This window comes from Miniopterus schreibersii, assembly GCF_964146895.1.
Source record: "Miniopterus schreibersii genome assembly, chromosome: 1".
Lineage (NCBI taxonomy): Eukaryota > Metazoa > Chordata > Mammalia > Chiroptera > Miniopteridae > Miniopterus > Miniopterus schreibersii.
The window spans coordinates 122,278,004-122,302,071 of record NC_138101.1 but is presented as its reverse complement, the minus strand read 5'-3'; the positions used below and the strand labels follow the sequence as shown (position 1 = coordinate 122,302,071).

General features: G+C 36.2%; 1 protein-coding gene across 2 annotated transcripts in view; it reads left to right on the top strand.

Moving 5' to 3' along the window:
* The window catches only part of MIPOL1 (mirror-image polydactyly 1), a 270,347-nt gene that overhangs the window by 223,730 nt on the left and 22,549 nt on the right, over nt 1-24,068 (top strand). For both annotated transcript variants that reach the window (XM_081155068.1, XM_081155067.1), the window contains one exon: nt 1,566-1,796. In XM_081155068.1, the coding sequence (XP_081011194.1) occupies nt 1,566-1,796 (231 nt within the window). The remainder of the gene's footprint in view (nt 1-1,565; nt 1,797-24,068) is intronic.

The following is a 24,068-nucleotide window of genomic DNA, read 5'->3' as shown; positions in this document are numbered from 1 at the left end:
TAAAATATAAGTAATAATATTTTAAAGGTTAAAAAACGTAAACAGACTTGTCTTTCTCAAGGCTTTTTGTTTTGTTTGTGTTTAGTTTCTCTTTTTCTTGGATCTTTCAAATAGACAAAGAGGTGGGCTGAAGGAAATTGAGGTTGGAATAGGAAGGATGCAAAAAGTGCGAAAGAACATAGCAGGGGAAAATGGACAGGGGACGAGTGTCTTTAGACGTGTGGGTCCATAGAACTGAGAAGAATGAAATAAGAGATAAATAAGGTGAAAACTATAAAGGCAATTTTTTACACTCTACAAATGTGGCACTCTTCACCATTCTTGTTTTACATGCAGTAATCAGTTGACCACAGTAGCAGCAGTCTTTCTTCTTAAGAACTAATTTGAGTCCTGAAATGATTTCTTTTGGAATTCTAACTGTCCCTGTTTCAGGTCCTGACATCTGTGTGACACCTTCTCCACAGTGAGCGCACTGGAGAGGCTTGCCGGTTACTTAAACAAAAGGAAGAAATTTATAATTACTTTAGTTTGAAGAGTTTTAAATAAAGTATTAGACGAGATATTCGGCCGGTGCTGGAAGTTCCCCGACTAGCTTTTTGCAGCTTCAAGAATTATATTACTTTCTTTCACATTATCAATCTGTATTATACAGTTAGATTGTTTTACTTTAAGTCTCCTGTCGACATTTCTTTTGTATGCATATACTGAAATGATTTTATTTAATAAAAAAGAACATCTCCTGTGTGGATTTTAAATTTCCCTTATTAAATATTTATATTTTCAAAATGTCCTTATTTAATTGAGTGAGGTGCTTGGTGCCATTTCAAAATAACCTCAGGTGGTAGGTGTAATGACATATCAAAGATTTGACCTTTAGCATTTTAGGATTCTATTTGTCTGCATTTTCTTCTGCATTCAGTCTTAATTTATATGCTATTTCTCTGTGTAACTTAATGAATGGCTGTATTTGGCATAAGATCCATTAACGAAAAGAAAATATATCCGAATACATATTATTTCTGTGCAGTCTGACTAATGATTTTAACTTCTTTCATATCTCAGCTATGACAAGTAGAAAATGCTTTATATGAGGCTGATTGGTATTTGTACAAACTTCATTCATTCTCATTAAGTGCTCAGCCCAATAGACCCTGGATCTACTAAACTGATGATGCCCACTCTTACGTCTCACTTCTTTGCAGTCGGCTTATTGTATTCTTATAGTCGCCTAAAGATACTTTATTTTTCAAGTTTCTGCTATTCCTTTTAAAGAAAATTGAATGTAATATTTACACTGATATAATTCAATTTACATCTTGCAGCATCTTTTTGTATGTCTTGATCGCGTGGATAATCATTTGTCTGCGTAGCTTTCAGCCTAGAAGCAGAGAAATAATTATCAATGTAATATTGTGATGTAAAACTTATTTTCATTTACTCATCTAAGTATGTCTTTATTGATTTTTAGAAATGTATATTTCTAACTGGAGATTTTTGTTAAATGGCTTACTGGTCAGTCAGCCTACATATTTATGTTTAAATTATTTATTTTTGTATTTTGTCAGTTTGCACAAATCTTTATCCCAAGAAGAAAATCTGAAGGATCAGTTTAACCATACCCTTAGTACCTATGAAGAAGCCTTAAAGAATAGAGAGAACATTGTTTCGATCACTCAGCAACAAAATGAGGAACTGGCTTCCCAACTGCAGCAAGCCCTGGCAGACCGAGCAAACATGGACTTAGAGCTTCAGCACGCCCTGGAGGCCTCGCAGGCGGCCAATGACAAGGTCCAGAAGTGAGTAAAATGATCTCGCACTATTTCAAAAGCATGGGCACAACAAAAACACTTTCTTTTAGCAACTAAATAATATATTATTTATCATTCGCGCTACTAATACTTTAAGACAAAAGTTCATTGAGCCAAATGAACTTTTTTTGACTGCCTATCATAACCACATTTGGGATCAAAAAAACATTTAGTTTGGAATCGTGGTTACTGTTTAGGGCAAGCCATTTTTATGTGATATCTGATCTTCATCAGTGTATGGAGCCCATACTATTAAAATCATTTCATAAGTAATAAAGTTATTAGCAAGGGGAGGAGGCAGTCAAATTTCCAACTTGACTCATTTAGCTTCACAATAATCCTGCTTGAATTCAGATCATCTGTGACTTTGTAATCTGAGACCCCTGAACACACAGAATGAGGTGCAGTGTAATTGATTTTCAGTGTAGTGTTCTTCAGAAGTATTCAGTACAGCTTTTCACAGTGCATAATTATATTTGTTAATTTTCAATGATCTTTGCATTTTTATTAAAATTTAAATAAAGTTGCATAATAAGTCAGTCCTTATGATAGCCAGCAAAATGTTAACAAAAAATTTATCAGACAAAGAAGTCACCTGGTAACCTATGGGACTTGAACATTGTAGGAGAATTTCCAACGCAGCTTTAATGTAATAGAATTTGTCATTCTAACTGAGCCCTTCCCTATGTATTGTTAATAGCATTACATCATTCATATACCTAATCACCTTCAATTTCTAAGACAAACCTTTTTCCTTAACAACTTTTTTTAGTTTCACCGTATGAAGAATTAGTGCTAACTTCAAGGTTACTTATTTCTCACCACTTTTTATTTGAAAATAAATCATCTCAACCATTTCCCCAACATTCCTGAAATTATGTTTTGAGCACTAGCCCAAGGTCAGGTAAATCTCTGGTCAAGACCATTTTAAAACAGATTAGGAATTACACATATTAATCTGTGCTATCAGTGTGCCTTGAGACTTGTGATTTATGGTATTATATTTTTATAGATTTAATTATTGGGCTTATATTCAGTCAGAAACTGTATCAATTATTCACAATGTGCATTAATATTCTACAAACACCAAGACATAGGTAGATTTTACCTCATGTAAAATATAAATCAGTAACTTTTGATAGGATCTGATTTAGCTCTATTTGCTTAAAATTTACAAATAATTACAAATTTCAAGTGTAATTATTTTCACAGTTGTGTGTAATTCTTTATACGTAATCTTTTAATTTCTATACATAGCTAAAATTCCCTACAAGTGTTTCCCAGAGAACAATTATATTTCTAAAAAGTTCTTTGGAAATGTTACCACGTCAACCTTTTACTTTCTAGATCTCATCAACTATCATTATAATTTTTAAAGAAATAACTTTGTACACCAAGAAGTAGAAATAACATCATGTCAGATAATGCTTTAAATTGAATAAGTTTAACCTTTTGAAAAGCACACTATATTGCCCTATTCTTCACATTTAATCACAACAGATCAAAACTTTTTAGTGGAACTGCATCAATTCATGAACAGAGGTTAAATGCAACAATTATATCATTTATGAGATTAAATGTTAAGTAATTTTAATTTAAATGTTTAATCTTTTATTCCGACTTCTAGCAATAAGACTTAGATGAAATATTGTCAGGCTTTCCTTTTCACATTCAGTCCACTATATTTCACTTTTAATTACCCTCAATTGGGCAGTGTATCTTCATTGCAGTTAATGTGAACATCAGCCTGTTTTATTGGATTTAAGAGGGTAACCTTCCAGGAAACCAATTTATATGACTTTGTTAGATGATATTAGTATTCTCTAGCCAATCTTAAATTTCTCTTATTAGCAGTTATTTTTGAAGGTTCTTTGTAAATATGCCAGTATTCCAGGCAATCATTACAATTCAAACTAAAATGTTCATGTTTCCCCTTCTCCTGTCACAACCAAATTTCTTGAATAACTGATCTATATTCACTGCCTTGAATTTTTCCATTCTCATTTACTCCTCTGCTACTCAATACACAATGACTAGCTCCTGTACTGGGATTGTTCTTAAGATTACCGGTAATTTCCTAACTGTTAAATTCAATGCCCCACTTCTAATTATAGTTTTACTATAAAAGTAATATATGATCATGGTAAAAAATAAGAAAAGATGGCCATATATCTTCGGCAACACAGCATAGTGGTTCAAAAACTCAGCCTTCAGATTCAGAATGTGTATGTATATGAACTTTGACATTTTATTTCAAAACACTGTTCCTTCATGGACAGTAATAGTCCTGCTTCATAGTAAATGGTGATGGACATAGTCTTAACTTGAGGTGATGGGCACACAAGACAATGTACAGATGATGTGTGTGGAATTGTGTGTCTGAAACCTGTATAATTTTGTTAATCAGTGTCACCCCAGTAAATTCAATAAAAAGGAAAAAAATAATAAATTGTGAAATGAGAAAAAAGAGAATCATATGAGATAATGTCTGTAATGCTTTTAGAACTAGGCTTGTTACAGACTCCCTCCTCTCATCATTTTACTCCCCAGGGCGCGCACTCCTTAGAAGGGCTCTGTCCTTCCAGGACTGATGCCTTTATATGCGCTGGTTCCTCTGCTGGGAGCTTCTGCTCTTCTCCCCCGTGAGAAGCTTAGCCATCCTGTGAGATCCAGTGCAGCACGGAGGACAGAGGCAGGCTTTGCAGTCTAGTCAGACAGACCTGTGTTTGAATCCCTGCTTTTCTTGCTTATTTCCTGTGAGATCGAGGGCAAATTACTCAACCCTAGAAGCAAAAGATCCTAAGTTAGAAGATTCGGACAGTAACACTGGCCTCACAGGCAAGATTAGCGTGAGGAATAAACTGGATAGCATGTAAAATGCATGTAAAATACCAGTTAACTTACTATTATAAGCATTCTTTTATATTATTAGTATCATCAATTGCTCAAACCAGCAAGACTAGTTCAGTTTTCTCTTCTCTACAGAGTCTTCTCCAACTTCCTAGAAAGTTAAGTGACTCTCTTCTGTGCTGTCACAGTATTTTTGCTGAGAATTACTCCCTGGAAAATGAAGCCCTCCCCGTCCTGTGTTTCCTGCCTCGTTAATGGTTTGCAGCAGTGCCAGTGCTGTCCTGTCCCCTCACTCTTTTGTACCATTTGCATTCACTCAGCCATCAGCCTCTGCTTTGTCCACTGCTTAAGCACCTGCCGACTCTCCACCCACCCTCACTCGCTGACTGCATTGATTTAGGCCTCAGCGTCACCACCTAGGCTATTGGAACACTCAGAAAACTTGTTTGCCTGCCTGTAGTTCTCAAGTTTATCTTCCTCGCTGCCACTGGAGTTGGCTTTTCTAAAACTTAAACCAGGTTATGTTACTTCCCTGTTCAAAACCTACAGAGGCTCTTCCTCCCCTGCAGGTTAAAGCGTAAACAACCTAGCGTGACGCGTGAGGCCTGTCAGCGGCCGTCTCCCGTCTGTCCAGCACCGCTTCCTCCCGAGACCCCCACCATCTCTGCACATGCTGTTTCTTTTCAGAACATGTTCCCCCCTTTTAGGGCCTAGTCAAATTTTTGTTACTCATTGAAGTCCAGTCTAAATGTTACCCCTAAAATGTTTCTTTAGTTTTGTATTCTTTGTCGTGGTCATAGTACTTAGTCCATACCTTTATTAGAGGTCTCAATCATCTCTGTGTAATCACCATTCTTATATCTGTTTTCTGTCTGTTTCACCCCCTGCTAAGTTACCCATTACCGAGCTTTCCCAAGACATGGGCAGTGTTCTGTTCATCTGTTTATTCCCGTCTCCTCCAAATACTCGCACAGATGCCTCTGTAAAGTACACGCTCCATAAATGCTTATAAACGAATGAACTAGAACAATTTAATAGTGTGCTAGAATGACGAACAAAGCAAAAGCAGGCCGGTCAGGAAGGCACATGAAAACTTCAGGTGTGCTAGGATCTGCGTGAAGTCCTAGATTCAAAATTTTTATTCCACTCCAGTACCCACAGCTTACCAATTTCATTGAAAACTATGACCCTTCATGCCCCCTCCCCTCACTGGCACCTCCACTCCCCACACTCCCCTCAGAGTTGGGAACTTACTTCCTAGTGATCAGCTTTTAACTCTTGGTCTAACCACCAACTTCCATTAAGTTTAATTACATTTAAAATTCCTGAAATCTTCAGTAATAGTGGAGAGAGGCCATATACTATTTCTAATAATAGAATTTTAAATTTATATTTTATTTTCTTTCAGAGTCAAAAAATTTCTTAAATGTTTTAACCTATGGGAGTATTCCTGGAAAGGAAAGTTGTGCACAATTGCCATCCATACATCAACCAATATTTATAGACAGATAGTCACTTAAAGAGCAAAATATAATGAATGCCAGACCTCATTATCCAAAAATAGCTCCTTGGCCCAGGTATCATAATGCCTAAAGTTTCACCAGCAAAAATCCATTCCCTTGGGTTATTCTCCTAACATATGTCTCTTTAAAAATGTATATGCTTATGGAAGAGGAGCACGGTGTGGTTTAGCTTTAAATTGCTCTCTTGCTGATCCTGCATGCGCTCAGTTTGGGAGAATTATGTGGAGGAAGAGGAACTAAAGAGCTGGTTGAGAGCACAGGAACTTTATAAGAAAAACTCTTAGTTTTTCCAAGGACCCTTCGTGATCCTCATTTATTAAAGAAAACACTGATACACCAATTCATTAATTGATGTTCTTATCATCACAAGAGATTTAAAACCCTGTGGTTCATTTTACTATACTTTGTTTTCTATCTGTGCTTCCATCCACAAATAGGCTTCTTGTGGCCTAGAACAAAAGTTTCTAGAGGATTTTTTAAATGTATTTGACTATATTTAACATGCCTAAGCTACACATAGTTACTTAAAAGGATTTACAGCCAGGCTTGTAAGGTCAGAATATTTATCGAAGATCTAGGTTTTACTATAAAATATCTTTTATCACATGTCATCTTTACTATGGGCCAGATTTACACTGATACAATTCAAATTCCCTCATAAATTGTAACTATATAACATATAGGACAAAATATATAGGAAAAAATGTAAATTTTAAACAAATTTTCAAGAAAAAATGTATCCACTCTTTAAATTTTCTTTCTTTCAATATTTTTCTTTAAAAAAAAAATAGTTACTTAAAATTTGTATATATTCTGTTAATTTTTAACTGCATAATTAAAGTATCAAAGATTAATACAAAACATTTCATTTTAAAATATGGGGCACACTGTGTCTTTTGGGTGGTGTTGACAGGAAAAAAGAAGAAGAACATGTAAAGCTAACAAAACATCTTTCCTGCCTTTTCGCCAAATACTGATTTCTATGAAGAAGTTGAGGGTACAAAGAAATTGTGAATTCTCAGCCTGGTTTCCCTGCTGATGAGTCAGAACTGTCTGTAGCTCTCTTCGAGGTGTCAAGGGAGTCGCCATAGTGTCACACAAGGGTTCTTAGTGTAGAGCAAACATACTTTCCACAAACTCAGCTGCTTAATCTGTTTGCAGGTTGAATTATAAAACAGAGTAGATGACTCTGGGTGCAGGGAAGGGGAACAGAGCATTTCCACAGATTCTTGATTTAAAAAGAAAAAAACCCCTGCTATTCTTATTTTTAAAAAAGAAAAGCCTACGATTTTCATCAAAAGACTTCTCCAAACTTTTTAGTTTTGTTGCTGGTTCCAGAATCTGAATTTAGTCATACTGAAAAATAATTGTGCTAAAATATTCTTACATAGTTTAATATGAAAGCTATCAGTGAATTTTTATAATTGCATTGTCTTTTCAATTATCCTGTTTCTTACTAACTTTACCTGTGATATTTTCCCTATAAATTCTTGGTTGGACTGTAAGTTGCAAGGCAATATTAGACATCTAAACATTTTATAAATACTTGTTGAGTGAATCAAAGAATAAGTTTCATAAATTCTTAACTCAGCATAAAGTTTAAATCAATATTTAATAAATGTTGAAAGTTGACTTTGAGTTATCAGTCTGACTAATAAATGGAAGGATTTAAAACTCTTCTTAAATTGCTCTTCAAAAAAATTATTGTGTTTGAGATTTAAAAGCTCTCTGAAATATGAAACATACTTCAGCAAATAATCAGTCAAATGGTTCATTTATTTGTGATAATTTATGTACAATTGAACACCCCCGTCAGCTTTAGATGACACACCGTAAATCTAGATCTAATTAGATATAGCTTTATTGTCATTTATATATGGAAGACAGACTCAGATGACTCCTAAGCAGTCATTGTAAGATGTACAACAACTAACATGCTTAATTTTTATTCTTGGACAATGATATCCTTTTAAGATTTTAATATTCTAGATTTGTAAATCATAACACATGTCTTTAAATTAAATACATATTTAACTTAGGAAATATAAGTCTTGTACTTTATCAAATAAGTATGTATTTTATTAAAAATTTAATTCCATTACATATTTGTATAGTGGATCATCTTCTCATCCATTGAGTATATAAAGCGGGTCTCTTTAGAGCTACTTTATTTATAGAGATACCTACCACGTTTGATAGATATATAATTATAGTCACTTCTTGATAAAAATTAAAGAATTTTGGCTTACACCTTGCTCCAGAAATGTCTCACTTTGACATGAAAAGAAGCATTGTTTTAATTGTCTAGGTCATTCCTTTTTCCCAAGGAAGGATTAAAGTAGGATTATTAAAATTGGAGCCTAAACCAAAATTTGAGACATCCCAGTGCAATGGAAAGGGACTGATCCAGGCTAAAGAAGAAAAGGGAATCTCTAAACCTAAGAATCAGCACTTCCCCTGATAAGTTCCCTTTTGTAGTTAACATTATGGAGTGAATCACAAAGAGCATGAAAGTAGGGACTGAACGTGAAATTTCCACAGGGCTTCTCACATTTGATCTACTGCTTTATCAGAGCCTTTCAGTAGATGGTCTAGAGTTGAGGTAGGATACATCTGCCTACTAACGTAGAGGAAACGTTTCAGATGAGCAGGGTGGGGAGGGATAGAGAACAAAAGACTGAAATAGGAGAGAGATCCATTCTGTTTAGGTTTAAAACTAAATAAAATGCAGGAATTTTTGTTGTTTTTTTCTTAATCCCATTGTTACAGTAATTAAAAGTGACAAATGGAATTCCTGTTATTTTAGGAAAATTGTAGGATCCACCTAATGATGATCATGTACATTTTAACTGGAACTTGACAGGCTAAGAAAATGCAACAGGAGTTCTTATACCTCAGAGATGGGATTTTCACACATACATGAAATGTAAGTTTCTTAGAGTGGCTGTGTGATCAAACAAGTATCCTTTTCCTTGGTTCTGTTCTTTGCTCCAGTTAAAAGCCTTGTTACCGTTTAACCCTAGACAGGCTTCATAGCTCCTGGGTGCTTCTGTGAGAATAGAACTCACCCATTATACCCGAGAATAGTTTTTAAATTGATAAAAATAAGATATAGGGGATTCGAACTTCCTAGGACAGGTAACAGTAGCAGTAGTGTACTTAAGAATACTTTTGTTGTAGTAAGGGGGAAAGGAAGCTATTGTAGAAACTAGATTGTTAGAAGTTTTCATCATTGCTTGGCTGTTGCTGAACCTCATGATACTTGAGAACTCACTCAGAGCTTCCTCCTTTGCTTTCTCTATTCTTAAACACATAGAAGATCAGATATAATGTACCTATCTGTTAATGTAGAAAATGTCTACATTTGTATTTGTATGGTCTTCTTTTCATTTAATAAATAAATCCTCAGTGTACTCATCTAAAATCTGATGGCTATTTCCTTCCAACACATAGGTTTTTCTTTCAAAATATAATTGAGGGGATAAAAAGTAAATTGTGCCCCAGAACAAGTAGAAATACAGATTTCACTTGGATCCTAAGATTCCATGTTTATTTTTCCCCAGTTGGTCAGAGATGTGCCCATGTGCACATTTGGCCTTGATAAATACAGAACCAGTCTTTGGCTTATTTCAGTGTAACTTTGTCTGATAGTGAAACCATAAACATTGTCCACACATAAGCTTCATTCTTGATCATTTACATTAGAGAAAAAATCATTCTGTGACAATGTAGTGTATGGTGGCAGGTGAAATGCACCTTCTTTCCCCCTTTATTATTATATACAGGAGTGGGGGAAGGTAGGTTTGTAGTTATGAGTACGAGAAACACAGAGTTTCTTGTATTATTACTAATTATTGTATTATTTATTTGTATTACAACTGTAAACCTACGTTCTCCCACCCCTGTCTTCTTGAACAGCTCAACGGAGATAGTTTTTACTTCACTTCTTAAACTAAGTATAAATTTTAAAAAAATAATTATACTACTGTAAATTACTTTATTAGGTGTTTCTGTAGAAAGACTGGCTAAAAGTGTAAAATAAGACTCCAAAGATTACATAGTAAACAATATTTTGTTACTGATTTTAACATTTTTATTGCTTTAGCACATACACCATTCAAACTAACAGTTCCTGGAATATCATCATCTGACACTTCGCCGCATTTAACAGTGTTCTCCAAGCCTGTGCGAGCACGTGTTACCTCTGTGTTATATGCCCTTTGTCAAGCTGCGTGATGGGAAAAGTAACAAATAACAAAAGTAACGAATTTTGAAAAGTTAAGGTGCAGAGCGGCCCCGTCCTGCAGCCTTGGGGACGCGCTCCCCTCCGCGGGAGGCCCGGTGCCCGCGGAGAGGCGGGCGGCGCGGTTCCGGGACGGGGCGGACGCCTGCGGCCTGCCCGCGCCCTGCGGTCACCCTGCCCCGGGGGCCAGGCGCACGCGCTGGCCTTGGAAGGCTCTCCGACGCTCTTTTTCACACGGCCGTGCGCAGAATGTGGCTAAGGCCCGGCGGTGGCTGCGGGGCAGAGCCGGCGGAGGCGGAGAGGGGAGCCCGGGGCGCCTCGGGCGGGGGCGTCCGCTCGGCCCTGGAAGCACAAAGCTCTTTTCTTCGGCGCAAACGCCGCTCTGAAGCTGCAGACGGCACCTCCAGCCCCGTCTATTCAGCGCGCGGTTTTAGAAAGTGGCCCTTTGGTGAATACTAATAGGTCAAAACAAAGGTTTAATAACGGAAAGCTGTGGGGTCATTTTTAAGTGGGCAGACGGTCAGTGTCAGCAAAGGGTAAAAGGAGTACTTTCTGCATGTGGGTCTAAAGTCTTTTTGTTATTTCTCAACTTGAAAAATAAACGACATTTATCTTCAGAAATAAATGACAAACGTACAGATTGTGTTTCATGGAAAACAGTTTACACTGTGAAAAAGAGGCCAGAATTGGGGTCTGTCGTTACCCTCGTTGATTTTATTGCTTCCATTCGAGGACTCTTGATTTACAATGTTTGTTACTGTTACCCTTCAATATTTCCTTGACACTCACTAGGTAGGATAAATACGTTGCCATTCTCAAGGATGAGTCAATCTAATTAAAAACTTAGGCCAAAATATTTCATACTTGGAATAGAACATTTTTCTCACCTCTCCAGAGAATGAAGAGACATTATTTAGGACAAAGAAAGCCTCTAAACTTCAGTACAGTCTTGAAATTACATTCTTATTATTTTGCATTTCATTTCCTAAGATTTTTGGAAATTCTTAATTGTTTATATATTAAAAGGTATTTCACTGTATTCAACTTGTTACTTATGCTTACATAACTGAATCTTTAAATATGGTGTATTTTTCCAGAATAAATTTTATTATTACACTTGGTTAGCACTTTTTAGTTTGTAAAATTCTTAAGCTAAACCCAAACAAATTAAGCTTAATTTTCCAAAATAAGTTTAAAATATGAACTTAAATAACTTAATAGCTTTCATATTTCTATTATTTGTAAAGCAAATATAATAAGTAAGCTTGTATTCCAAATATTTTTATCTAGTGACACTAATATGTAATAAATTAAAAGGCTAGGAATGAAAGTTAAAAGGGAGGCAACTTAGTACCTAGTGGAAATATCAGTGAACTAACAGAACCCTTGGCTGTCGTAAACTGGGCATGTACAAGTCATTAAGTTGCGTTTCCTCTGTTTCCTCATCTGGAAGGCAGAGCTGATGCTCTTGCCCTAACTACTGCAAAGCACGGCTGCCAAGGATCAAATAGAATGTCTGTGCACAAATATACTTTGCTAAGTATAATGTGCTCTATAAAAGCAAGCCTTGGCTGAAGAATATCTTCTACTTACACATTTTAATAAAAAGTTATAATCACCTCATCTGAACCAGCAATAGTAAATGAGAAAAATAATACTTTAGTCTCAGAGACATAATGTAAACACCATGTAATTTTGGAAAAAGAGAGCCTTCACATAGATCTTAGAAACTGGAATGAAGAGGATTCTGTATGTTTTTATACATTACTCGTGAGAATGCAAAATGACATAAACCACTATGGAGGACAATTTGATGATATCTAACAATTACATATGCATTTATCCTTTGACTAAGGAAAATCACTCCTAGGAATCTATCCTGAATGTCAAACAATGTAAGAATTATAGTATTTTTATTTTTTACTTTATTTTTATTATTTACTCTATTACAGATGTCCCCATTCCCCTCCCCCCTTTGCACACCTCAACCCCACCTTCACCCCCCCCCTTCCTCTGGCCATTACCAACGGTTGTCTGTGTCCATGGGCTATGTATATACGTTCTTTAACTAATCCCTTATCCCTTCACCTTCTTTCATCCAGTCCCCCAACACACACCCCCAACAGCTGTCAGCCTGTTCCATGTATCCATGCCTCTGTTTCTATTTTGTTCATTAGATTCCACATGTTACAGTATTATTTTTAATAGCAAACAGAAACAACCCAAATAAATAGGAGAGCAGATGAATAAACTAGGACACATTTACATAGTGAAATACCATGCAACCATTTAAAAAAAAGACTGCCCTGGCCGGTAAGGCTCAGTTATTTGGAGCATCCTCTCGTACACCAAAAGGTGGTGGGTTCCATTCCAGGTCAGGGCACATGCCCAGGTTGCAGGTTCAATCCCCAGTTGGGACACATATATTTGAAACCTGTATAATTTTATTAACTAATGTCACCCCAATAAATTCAGTTAAAAAGAAAAAAGTCTATAAACTGATACTGAATGAGCGTAGGACATATTGTTAACTGGAAAAAAATCTAGTGCTTATAATACACTACTTTTTATGTGAGAAATAAGAGTAAAAGAAACAGGAAGGATAAACCAAAAACTAAAAAAAATTGTTACCTTTGGAGGCAGATGAGAAATAGATACAGGCATAGGATAGGAGTGCAACTTTTCTGATTATGCCGTTTTATATAGTTTTGACTTTTGAACCATGTGTATGTTTTAAATATTCAGAAATAAAATAAAACAAAATATTTGAAAAACCTGATAGTACATACAAATAAACATAAATGTACCTAACTGTATATATAGTAAATCGGTAAGATACTTGTGAAGAGAAAATAATTAATTCAAGTATCTTTTGATCATCAGACTTTGACTATACATCCTTAGTGGCATATATTCTAAGGATAAAAAGAAATACAAAGAAATCTTAAACTTTGCTCAGGATATTTATACTCAGTTGTTCTACTGGTTATTAAGATTTTTTTAAATATGGTTTTATTGATTTCAGAGAGAGGAAGGAAGAGGGAGAGAGTGATGGAAACATCAATGATGGGAGTCATTGATCAGCTGCCTCCTGCACGCCCCCTGCTGGGGATGGAGCCCACAGCCCCGGGCATGTGCCCTGACCAGGAATCGAACCTTGATCTCCTGGATCATAGGTTGATGCTCAACCTCTGAGCCACGCCATCTGGGTGAGATTTTAAAATCGTTTTATGTACATTGTTGGACTGAGGAATTAAATAAATAATATTGGGAGCCAAGATTTTTACTGTAAAATAAGTGGTATTAGGAGAAAGAAATTGTAATGTTAAAATTGAATTGAAATGAAGAAAAAGAAACCGAATGTTAAATTTGAATCAATATGAATTCATGATTTTAAAACTATGTATTTTTTCTTAGTTCCATCTATTGAAAAGGCCTTAGAAGCAATGGACACACCTAACACCCAGATTTTAGGTTTTAAATACATTTCCTATTAGGGCATACCAGAGCTCTCAGGTCTATAGCAACGAAATTACAGTGAGTCTAGAATATCTTTTTATGCCAGAAAGCAAGAAGTACTCAAAGACTAGTAAGGTTATGTCAAAAGGACATGGGAACCAGCTTGAAAAGTTTCCCATTGACCAAATTTGGGACAATTTATGCATCAAATCAAGAACTATTTTATTATGGAATATTTAAATGTGTATCTTAGAGTCTATAAAGATGCTTTAAAAAGATGGAGGGTGGAAAGGAAGAAGCCCTTTTGTACAGAAAAATGGCAGTTGCCCTGGCCAGTGTGGCTCAGTTGGTTGAGTGTCATCCTATGCACCTAAAGGTTGCTGGTTCGATTCTGGATCAGGGCACATGCCCCGGTTGTGGGCTTGGTGGGGGACATGCAGGAGGCAGCTCACTGATGCTCTCATGTTAATGTTTTTCTCTCTCTCTCCCTCTCACTTCCTCTCTCCCTGAAAATCAATGAAAAAAATATTTTTAAATAAAAATAGCAGTTAATATATGTAGATATAATGATAGAATTAGAAAATCACCTCCTGCCTGGCCAGGCATGGCTCCGTGGTTGAGCATCGACCTAGGATCCAGGTGATCGGGGTTCGATTCCCGGTCAGGGCACTTGCGGGCGTTGCTGGCTTGATCCCCAGCAGGAGGCGTGCGGGAGGCAGCCGAGCAATGACTCTCTCATCATTGATGTTTCTCTCTCTCTCTCCCTCTCCTTTCCTCTCTGAAATCAATAAAAGATATATTTAAAAAAAGAAAAGAAAATCACTTCCTTATAATCCCCAGTGTAATTAATTCAAGCAAAGAGTATCCATCAGCCATAGAATGAGTTAAAAGAAGCTACTTTGGCACTAGAATCAGTCAGTCTAGTTTGGGAAAACTTAGCATAAACCAAGGAGTTTAAAGCTTAAAACAGAGAGGGCTTAGATATGGGGATTTAGGATGTCGAGTGCCTTCAAACAATATTTAGGGATTTATTATTAAATTTACTTTAGAAATTTTTCTTACTCAAATATATGTGCTTATGTAAATGATAGGAGATAGACCTAACCATTCAGCCTTTTATCAAAATTCATCTTTTAAAAAAACTCCCTACAATGTAAAGAAATTTTGCCTGAGACTTTATCAATATTAGACTAGCTACTTATCCTTTATTTAAAATTTAATATTTTGTGTATCATAGAGGTGGGGGTTTTTGGTTAATTTGGGGTTTTTAAAATACTGCATTAAAATATTATTTATCTTGGTTAATGAAGGGATTTTTACACCTCCTTAAATTCTTCATCTAAATTTAGTGCCTAATTCACCTCACCCCAGTTCTAGCCCTGTGTACTCTATAAAAAATGAGAAAGAGGCCGGCCGGTGTGGCTCGTTGGCTGAGCGTCAGCCGGTGCTCCAGGAGCTGCCAGTCCCGGTCCCAGTTTCGGGGTCAGTCCCCGGTGGGGGGCGTGCAGGAGGCGGCCCAGCGATGTTTCTCCCTCATCGATGTTTCTATCTCTCTGCCTCTCTCTAAAATCAATGAAAACATATTTTATAAAAACATATTTTAAAAAAAGATGAAAAAGACACCAATGGAGGAAAAAACACCCCTAGTTTACCCTTACTCAAAAAGTAATAACAGTGAAAAGTAACCCTGGCTTGCGTGATTTCTACTGAAGGGTGTTTCATGTCCAGACACGACAGCGAAATGATGGAGTTGAGCAAATGTGCTGCCTCCCACCCTGTGGAATCGGGCCAGGTTTTTACTAATATACTGTCCAGAAAGCCTGAATTTCTGTCTGAATTTCTGTTTCTTACGTCATAGTCATTACCTGCACTTCCGTCAACTGTTGCTTTGTTTTTATTTCCATCATCTGTGTAGATCAGTCATCATATCTATCAATAGTAGGGTTGCAATTGTGTTCTAGACCCTAAATGTTGATTTCAATTTCAGAATATATGGCTTTTATGAATCAAAGAAAAATCGGGTAGAGAAAATTGCCTTGACAGTGCCAGCTTAATAAGTGGAATATTACTTTCACTTTGTAGGTCCCTGGCTTAGTCTGAAGTTTGAAGGTGCATTGATGTATTATCTCTACTGGTCTCCCAAAGGATGTCACCTGTCTTTTGAATTAATCTTGAATAAGGTTGATTTGTATTCCCTGTTAATCAAAATTTGAAATGTTGACATTAGAAAATTTCATTCAGTGCTAATTATATATGACTTTTATGAAAGTTAGGAAGGAAAGAATCCTACACTTTAAAGTTTAGTATCAACCTAAAGCCGTATGAAAACAACAGTGAGTAGCTTAATAAGCCATCTTAATAAGATACCTTAATAAAACTAACCAGCTGTTCAAGCTTGCTGCGTTTCACTTGGCAGTAGGAAAATCAGTGACTCACTTCCTCTATCCTTAATTGAAATTTTTCTGGGTTTAAAATGATCCAAAACCTCAGCAATGTCACAGCAATGTTTCCCAACCTTTCTTTACTCTTAAGTCCCTTTAATAGTAATGCACATTCTCTAGGTAGAGTTGTAAGCATTTTTTTTTTTGCACTGGTATAAGATAAAGAAGTTAATTTGCATTGATTGCTTTATAAATTTTATTTAAAAACAATCTTTAATATTAATAATATGTAGCATCACATGGTGTTTGCCTTCCGTTGTAATAAGAAAAAGCATAATTTATTAAGTTTTATAATGGCATATTAAGTTTGGCTTAGGGACTAAATACATATAAGAAAGTAGATTAAAATTTTATAATATGTTATGACAAATAACTGCTTGTGAAAGGATATTTGGAATTCTTAACATTTTACTTTTAAAATGAAATAATAGTGGTTTTTCAGCTTCCACTCACTAAAATATTTCCACAAATAACACATTATGGGTGTTTTGATTTTTACTTCAATATATGTAAAACTAGACTCAACATGTATTATTACTATTCCAATTTTTTTGTCTTTAACTTTGTTTTTTTAAGTAACAGCAACTAAAATGGCAATGTGAGTAGTCTGATCAAATGAACACAATTTAGAGATCTGGTGAAGAGAATCGAGGTGAATTTACTTTTAATGCCCCTCATTAATTTCCGTTTCAACATCGGTATACTTTCTGCTTCCTCTAAATACTCAGTGGTCCAATAGGGGTGGAAATTAAACAGCTTACAACTGAAAAGAAAAAAAATTATGCTCAAAAGTAACATGTTAGCCATCTGTGTTCAGCTGAATGATAAATCAACTAAGAGATGAAGTCATGGACACGCGGAACTGAGCTGAGCTTCACTTCCACTTTGCTCACTCATACGCACTCAGAAGCCCTTACACTAGTCCCTTTTAAAAGTCTTAATACAGAAAAAATAAAATAAAATAACATAATAAAATAAAATAAAATAAATAAAATAAATAAAACAAAATAGTAAAATAAAATAATAAAGGGAAAAATGTTTAATACTAATTTTATGCTTTGGCTTCAAAAAAAGAACTCAGAACAGACATTACCACCTTTGGCTACATGATCTCTTGTGCATTTTTAAATTACAAAATGAAAAAATGATGCTTGAGGGAATTTCAATATATAGTTTTGCATACCCTTTTTACTTTTTGTAGATTTAAGCACATACAGTTTTAAAAACATTTGTTTCCTCAAAAACATATGTTAAAATATTTGTGGTCTTTATTAATTAGCCCCCCTCAAATACACGTTAAAGTCAAATCAATTACCTGAATTAGTTAAATTAGGAAATATTACTGAAAGAAATGAATCATTTGCTAGAAAAAGTATGTATTAGCATATTAAATAAATGTTAATGGTTTCTTTGCAGATCTTCAAATAAGAGAACATTTTTCAGGAAAGAATATTTAATCGTTTATTATAGAATAATTGACAGTCCTTTAAAATACTAAGTAAATATTTTTCTCATCATGAGCAAAGTGTACAACTCTGAGACCTGATTTGTTTGTGTTAGAGAACTTGCCAAATATTAGTTTCTACTATTCCAGCTTATACCATTTCTTTTTCCTGTGCCAACACTCTGATTTTGCTCTGAAGTACTCCACAGCTTGCTGTTATAGGATCATAGTGCCAGAGCTAGCTTTTCCAGTTTACTGAGTATGCTTAGAATATTCTGTAACTAATAAATCAATAAAATCTTTTTGTAAGGTACAAATTCCTATCACTATGCAGCAGTTATTAGCAAACTGTAAGTGAACACGAGTCCAAAAAGAGGCATGTTGTGATTGTACCAACTCTGAAAACATTTGGCTTTCATAGAATACATCACTCACAGTGTGGTATATGTTGGTTGTAGTATTGCTCATAATTTTGTGAATAATAAATCCAGTGAATAGTAAAACAATGAAAATGTTTATATCCTGGGAATACATTGTAAGTAATTATTCTGAAGAGCTACATGTTATGGTATCTTTGAGCAAATTAATAGATATGAATCACATTTCTTGTTTAGGAAGTGAAACTGGGAGGACTTGTTAATAAAATTGGTATCCTTAGTAACTGAATTTTATATTGGTTTCGTACATTTTCTATATCATATTATGAAAGATAGCAAAAATGCATTAAAATGCTTAAGTAATATTTAAGCAACAATTTAAACACAATAAACTCTACACTGATTAAGTGAATGTGTTTAGAAAGGAGTAAAATGAATTCATCAAAGAATTTACTTAGCAGTCATGCCATCTTGCTCAGTTTTAAATAATTCCTGCTTAATGTAATATTTCATTACTCATTAATTTGACCAAGTCTTAATTTTTTACGTTTTGCACAGGCATATTATTTTTCCCTTTTTATTAAATTTATTGGGGTGACAATTGTTAATAAGTTATATAAGTTTCAAGTGTACGATTCTATGATACATCATTTGTATATTGCATTGTGTGCCCGCCACCCAGAGTCAAATGACCCATATGTTTTACACCCTTTACTACCCGCTTCCCTCAAAACTTGACCAAGACTTAAAGAGCTAACTCATCCGGCTGCCTAATTCTTTACTGAGACTCTACTGTGATATAACATAACTTTAATACTGTTTCCCTGATACATTTTATCACTTTCAGAAATACCCCTTTTGCTACTAGAAAGTGGCGTTTGTATTTATAATGGGCTGATGTGGCTGTTATTAGCTACTATAAAGTGAAGAGCTAAGTACAAATCATTACAACTGAATTGATCGAGGAAGTAAATAGATGAGTTATAACAGCCATGCCAGATACTTCAAAAACAAATGTAATTTATTTTAAATAAAAAAGGTGAAAGAGAAAATTCCTGATAGATGAAAGGCCATGATTTAATTATTTTCCAGTTATGATTACAGTAAGCAGGATCATGAACAATTTTAGCCATTTCTTTATTCAACAAATGTTTTTAAAATATGTATTGTGTAATGAACAAAATGAACTATCAAGAGAAGCAGAGACAGACCCATAGACAGAGAGCAGGCTGACAGCTGGGGGTGGGCGGTTTGGAGGGCTGGGTGGGGAGGGGAGGGATTGTAAAAAGGAAAAAAGAGAGAGAAAAAAACTCATGGACCCGGACAAAAGTGTGGGGATTGCCTGGAGGTGGGGTGGGGGAGGTGGAGGAGGGGATGGGGGGAAACATGGTGATGGACGGAGACTGGACTTGAGGGTGGTGAACACACAATACAGTGTACAGATGATGTGTTGAAGAATTGTGCACCTGAAACCGGTATAATTTTGTTAACCAGTGTCACCCCCAATAAATTCAATAAAAAGCAAAAAATATATATGTACTATGTGTTAGGCACTATGTCAGGCACTGGAGAGCAAAATCATACTGTTCCTTGACTTCATCAAGCACGCATTTCAGGAGAGACAAGTATTAAATATCCATGTAAATAAGTATATAACTACAAGTTGTGTTTAATGCAATAAGGAAAAATTCTTCTGAACTAAAGAGGATATAACAGGAGATCTAATTTAGATTTGTATTAGGGAAAGACATTTTTTCTAAGTATAAATAGGAGTTAGCCAGAGGCAAAAACCTTCCATGGACACCAAAGCAGAGAGCGTGGCATGTTGGAGAAACTGAAGGAAGATCTTTGGGGCTAGAGAGCACAGCAAGGACCCAAAACAGAGGGTGGTGTAGGATGCAGAGTCACATCTTTTTTTTGCCTTTCTTTTTTTTTTAAATATATCTTTACTTTTTTAATTATATCTTTATTGATTTCAGAGAAAGGAAAGGAGAGGGGGAGAGAGAGAGAGAGAAACATCAGTGATGAGAGAGTCATTGATCGAGCCCGCAACCGGGCCTGTGCCCTGACCGGGAATCGAACCCCGGTCGCCCGGATCCCAGGTCGACGCTCAGCCGCTGAGCCACGCCGGCTGGGCCAGAGCCGCATCTCGAGGAACCTTGTAACCCTTGTTAGGGCTTCCGTCGGGCAGTTTTTGTTTTTTCACCTCATCTTACAAGCGGTAGAAGTCGTTTTTAGATTTTAACCAGGAGACATGCTCGGATCTGCATTTTTAAAGACTAACCCCGGCTGCTGTGTGGAGGGGGAGCTGGAGCGGGCAGGAGCAGAGGCCGAGACGCGCTAGGAAGGAGGAGCGTTTGTGGGGGCGCCCCTGGAGGCGGAGAGAAGCAGCGGGGCTGGGATCTCCGGGGCGCCCGGCAGTGAACGGGGCTGCGCGGTGTGAAGGGGAACTGCCACGCTTTTGCCTTGTGCAACCTGATAGATGAGAATAAATACCATTTATTGAGATTGGGAAGACTAGGGGATGAACAGAGCTGACATGGAAAGACATTTAATTTTATTTTTTTATTTTTGTTTGAAATATTACAGATGTCCCTTTTTCTCCCCAATGACCCATTCCACCCTGTCCCACCCCCCTCCCCAGCCCCTCTCCGTACCATTGTCCATGACCTTGGGTTGTGCATATATGTGTATAAGTTCCTTGGTTACTCTAACACATTTTAAATGAGTAAAATTTAAGTAGCATGCAAAACATTTAAGTAGATATCCTTGATATCTTAGTTGCTCAAAGACTTACACTTATAACAGGTGATCCTTCAGGATTGTTAGTAGGTCCATTTAAGCAAGCATTTGGGGTTTATATCTTATATTTATTGTAAAAATATTCTAATGAAAAAAGGATAACCTGCAGTTCTCTAGCATGATAACCTAACCATTAGGCTATATGAAGAGGCCGGCTAATAGCCCGTGATGTTTGATGTCTACAATAGGAGGTATAATGTAACAATACTATTTTAGTTAGTATATTTTTTCCTTCCAATAGAATAGATAACTTTTTATCTAAACATTTTCAGTGAACCATCTTGCCAAGAATCAGTGTAGGTTTTAAAACTGTAATTCACACATATGGGTCCATACTTTGCGCCAGAACTCTTCTTTGCTGTATGTATCAGTTAATGGACTCATATTAACCAGACAACTATATAATTTGAAACCATAATCTTATGTTACATTTTGTTTTAGGGCAAAAAAAAATGTTTTGCTTTTGAGGTTTTTATTAGTTTAGCTACTATTGATATATAACAATTTACCTCAAAACTTGGTGGCTTAAAACAGCTATTATTATTTGACACTAGCTGTGGGTCTGGAATCTCAGTGCAACTTAGCTGGGTCCTCTGGCTCTGGGTCTGCCTAAGGATGCAGTCATCTCAAGGCCTGATCGGAAGGGTCTGCTTTCTCGATAACTCACATGTTTGTTGTCAGGATTGGCTTCTCACAGGCCGTTGGACTAAAGCCTCGGTTCCTCTCACAGTCAAGGCATCAAGGCCTTCTTTGTTTTTTTCTGTGTGGGTTCTCCATATAGCATCTCACAGCATGGCAGGTGGCTTCATTAGAAAGAACCAGAGAGAGAGAGAGAGAACTAGCAGAAAGGAAGTCACAACCTTTTGTAATCTAATCATAGAGGTGACATCCCATCACTTTTGCCATGTTCTTCCCATTAGAAGCAAGTCACCTAGGTCCAGGCCACACCAGTGGGGAGGGGATTACACAGTGGTGTGAATACCAGGAGGCACAGATCACTGAGGGCCATGTTAGAATTAGAAGCTACCTCCCTCAAAGCTTTTTAAAGTTATTATTATTGGGCCTTAGGTAGCTGAAAATTGGTAGTCTGTAAGACCTTCAGTTAATTATATTGCTTCATGAGCAGTGACAATTGTGGGAAAACGGACAACCACAATCTGACCTTAAGATACCGTCACAATCCTCTGAAAATATACAAGATCCTGCCTAAAGAAACCAGAGGTCATGGCAGGGTTAAAACTTCTAAAGAAAGCAAAGCCTGAGCCAAAATTAAGTACCAAGAATCATGCATATTCAGAAACTAATGATCATGAACAGGGAGTAAGCAGGATCTCTCTGTCTGCTCTCAGTTCTGGCCAGCTTTCTACTTACAAATTTGAATTGTAAAATTTAAAGTCCCTCTAGCTAGTGTAAGAAGCACGGAAGGAGGAATTGGATTTTTACCTCTTTCAAATCAGGATGAGTACAGAGAATCTGAGTTAAGATTTTAATTAGTCCTACTAGTAAAAATGACAAAAATAAAATAATGAGGGTGCTCAGCTCAGATTAATGTAGAAAGCCAGTCAATGTTATTTGAATATATGCTGAAGTGTAGCAATTTATTGGTACTTCCGTCTTTGTTGTTGATATTGATGCTGTTAGTGATAAGCATGGTTTTAAAAAAAAATCAATAGCAATGGAAATTTAGCAAAAAACGTTATCAAATATAAATATTTAAACACTTTAAAAGTACACTTTTAAATACTTCAAAAGAAACATTTAAAAGAACAAATCATTGACCAAATTATTGACCAAAAAGGTTACCAAAAAATAAGTTAAAATAATAGTAAACATGATTATTGCCACAATAGAAATGTCAGTGAGTGGACAGCTGTTAAAATAGTTTGGTAAAATAAGACTGAAAAGAGCTTTAAATAATGAAAAGATGAAAGTTGAATGAAAGTAGTACCTGTCCTTTTCTAAGTACCTTGAATTACTTGAAAGTACTGAGAATTTTTTTTGAAGCATATCTTCTCAAATTCAATTATTATTTTAATCAAGTATGTAATATTACCATGCATTGAGTTAGACACTGAGAATCACTGGTAAATAAAATAAAAGAGGCAGCACCTGCCATCACTGAGCTTACAATCTAGCAAAGTGAGATTGACTGTTATTACAGGGAAGTGTGTGCTACTGTGGGAGCACTTAGGAAGGATACCTATTTCAGACTTTGGTCAGTCAGGGGAGGTTTCATAGTTGTGAAAAGCATACATGTTCTGTTAACTTTGTGGGTTGTGTTGCTAGGAATCTTGACTGCCTGTTAGAGCATGCCGTAGCAAAATGGTCTAAAATTAATATTCAGGGTCCTTTCTCTTTTATTCTCTATGAGTCTGATTAAAGGCATGTCAATCTTGTCTATCTTTTTAAAGAACCAGCTCTAGGTTTCATTTATTTATTTATTTTTTATTGCGGGAGTCCCTCTTTTGTATATATTTTTTTTAGTCTCTATGTCATTTATTTCTGCTCTAATCTTTTTTTTTTAATCCTCACCCAGGGACATGCTTTTTTTATTGATTTTAGAGGGGAGGGGAGAGGGGAGAGAGAGAGAAACATCGATTAGTTGCCTCCCATACATGACCCAACAGAGGATTGAAGCCACTGTGGTGTATGTGACTACGTTCCAACCAGCTGAGCCACCCGGACCAGGGCTGCTCTGATCTTTACTCCTTCTTTCTACTTACTCTGGGCTTTGTTTGTTCTTGTCACTGGTGTTGTTGTTTCTAATTCTTTTACCTGGAAGGTTAGACTGTTTATTTGAGATTTTTCTTGCTTCTTAAGGTAGACTTGCATTGCTATGAATTTCTATAGATGCGGCACATTCCTATCAAAACACCAATAGTATATTTCACAGAACTAGAACAAGCAATCCAAAAATGTATATGGAACCACGGAAGACCCCGAATAGCCTCAGCAATCTTGAGAAAGAAGAACAAAGTTGGAGGGATCACACTACCTGATATCAAACTATACTACAAGACATAGTAATAAAAACAGCATGGTGCTGGCATAAAAACAGGCATATAGATCAATGGAACAGAACTGAGAGCCCAGAAATAAGCTCACGCCATTATGATCAATT